This window comes from Adelges cooleyi, unplaced genomic scaffold (assembly GCF_023614345.1).
Source record: "Adelges cooleyi isolate 19-005CV unplaced genomic scaffold, UGA_ACOO_1.1 ACOO_flye_CR_arks_rails_tigmint_CR_PRNA_9, whole genome shotgun sequence".
Lineage (NCBI taxonomy): Eukaryota > Metazoa > Arthropoda > Insecta > Hemiptera > Adelgidae > Adelges > Adelges cooleyi.
The window spans coordinates 13544393-13546645 of NW_026096579.1; the positions used below are offsets into that span (position 1 = coordinate 13544393).

A 2253-nucleotide genomic window follows, 5' to 3' on the forward strand; every position below is an offset into this window, starting at 1 on the left:
AGAAGTGATTGTGATCAGATTGTAAACAAATGAAAACAGTGTAACAAACATGACGCCACTAAATACAAATATTGTACAGCAACCGGTATTGGTATTTTTGATTTTTAGCAAACGCGTATCTACGTTCAGTTTAATGGTTGTAATCGGCGATTACCAGGTTGAAGTATACTACGTCTTTCCAACATGTTCAGTGTTCAAATGTAGTTTGTTTTGCTCTCTTTGATTCACGGATATACGACAGCCAAAATGGTGAGTACCGAATTTTCATCTGATTTAATCGATTTGCCTTTTAGCCTAAAATTCTTTTAACTAAAAGTTTCTAATTCCATTACTACTTCGCAAAAATATTAATCTTATTAAATCCTGATCCCGGTACTTTCTGGATACCGTTAATCGCTTTCAAAAACTAGAAGCCCTTTACAACCCTTAATTTTGATAAAATCCTTTACACTAATATTTATAACTATTTAGCTAATAGAAACTTCATAATTGGTTAGAAAGTTGAGAAGGATGAGACGTTTAATCAACTATAAATATTACCAAGATCTAATTTGAGCGATATAAATCATTGTAGAAAATGATCTAAAATTCTAAAGCATTTCAATAAGTTAATACTAGTTACTGTATGTCGTATCAATACATCTAAACTATTGTATTTCGTTTAATTTGAGAATAAAATTTCATATTTTTAACATGAAAATGTATTTTTAGGTTGCTAACACTTCTACTGCTACAATTCGGACTCGTAAGTTCATGACAAACCGTCTGCTATGCAGAAAACAAATGGTGAGTACTTGTGAAACTTATATATGTTCGTAAAACAAATATATATTTTATACAATAGCTTGTTATCAAAACACCAAAAACCTCTAGATAATTAGGTAAATTTATTGTTTGTGTAGTTTTTTCTAATAAAATAAAATGTCAGTTATTAGTATATTTTTAGTTGTACAAACTCAAACAACTCTACAATCCCCAATTATACTTTGTTGGCGTGACCAGTAACATAGTTCCACATTTTAGTTTATACATTTTTTTAGTTCATACAGGCATATCTATCAAATAGCTTTTCTAAACAAGAAAGTCTGTATATATTTTAAAGCTTAATAGTTGTTATCCTTGTTCTTAATTCATCTTGGATAATTCTCATTGTTTAATATTAAATGTGTTTTAAACTATGATGTTGTTGATATATAATATATATTATATACAATTACTTATTTGTATTAATAATAAAACAAAAGTTTTTCATTGTAGTTTTACTCTTAAATAATGAACATTATAACAATAAATATTGATAATTTGTATGTAATTTACATATTTTAAATTCTGGTGTCACCATGAACTTTTACTATTTCATTATTTTAAAAAGACATTAAGTAATGGTAAAATATTAAGTTATTATATTGTTGCTTTAGAAAAAGGCATCCTACTTTTTTGTCAAATTAAGTAGCAACACTGTTAAAAATTGAATAGATGTATTAAAACTTAGATTGGTATTCTGTTTTATTCTTTTGAATAAAATATATGGTTTAACATTATTGTATTATTATTATTTTTAGGTTGTTGATGTCATGCACCCTGGGAAACCTTCTCCTAAGAAAACTGATATTAGAGAAAAACTAGCTAAGATGTTCAAAGTTCTCCCTGATGTAGTATTTGTCTTTGGATTTCAAACCTGTTTTGGAGGTGGAAAATCAACTGGTTTTGCACTTATCTACGACACATTAGATCATGCTAAGAAGTTTGAACCTAAATACAGACTACAAAGGGTATATATTAACTTATTCTATGACTTGAGTTGAATATATTTTATAAAAAAACCTTCCTTTTTTAGCACGGACTATACGAAAAGAAGACTCAGACTAGGAAACAGAGGAAGGAAAGAAAGAACAGAATGAAGAAGGTACGAGGTACTAAGAAGACTAAAGTTGGTGCAACATCTGGCAAGAAGGTAGTATAAAATAAACTATTATATTTTTACAATACAGTAAAACCTCACGTGTATACACCCAAGGAAAAATAAAAAATATTTGCTATAGAAAAGTGTAGATTATCTAGTGTGCCTTCACTTAAAATGCATCTATAAATGGAGGTTTTGCTGTATTAGTTAATTAGTTTAATTATTATTACTTAACATTAAATATGTTTTTCTTTTTTTTTTTTTCAGTAAACTAATTGTTAGAAGTGTGTCTTTGTACTTTGCGGAGCAGTCCATATGCTTGTAAATGTAAATAAAACACTTCGTTAATA

At 27.9% G+C, this 2253-nt stretch overlaps 1 protein-coding gene across 1 annotated transcript; it reads left to right on the top strand.

Annotated features, from left to right (window-relative positions):
• Positions 1-114: 114 nt before the first annotated feature.
• LOC126846151 (40S ribosomal protein S24) lies at positions 115-2253 on the top strand. Its single transcript, XM_050585359.1, has 5 exons — positions 115-249; positions 712-786; positions 1563-1772; positions 1838-1954; positions 2171-2253. Exons 1-5 carry the CDS (start codon positions 247-249, stop codon positions 2171-2173), a joined length of 408 nt encoding a protein of 135 aa, XP_050441316.1. The 5' UTR covers positions 115-246; the 3' UTR covers positions 2174-2253.

Excerpts from the sequence above, each read along its gene's own strand:
- LOC126846151 (XM_050585359.1), top strand. Across the intron at positions 787-1,562 it reads TGCTATGCAGAAAACAAATG|GTTGTTGATGTCATGCACCC; the intron begins GTGAGTACTTGT and ends TATTATTTTTAG. Across the intron at positions 1,773-1,837 it reads CTAAATACAGACTACAAAGG|CACGGACTATACGAAAAGAA; the intron begins GTATATATTAAC and ends TTCCTTTTTTAG.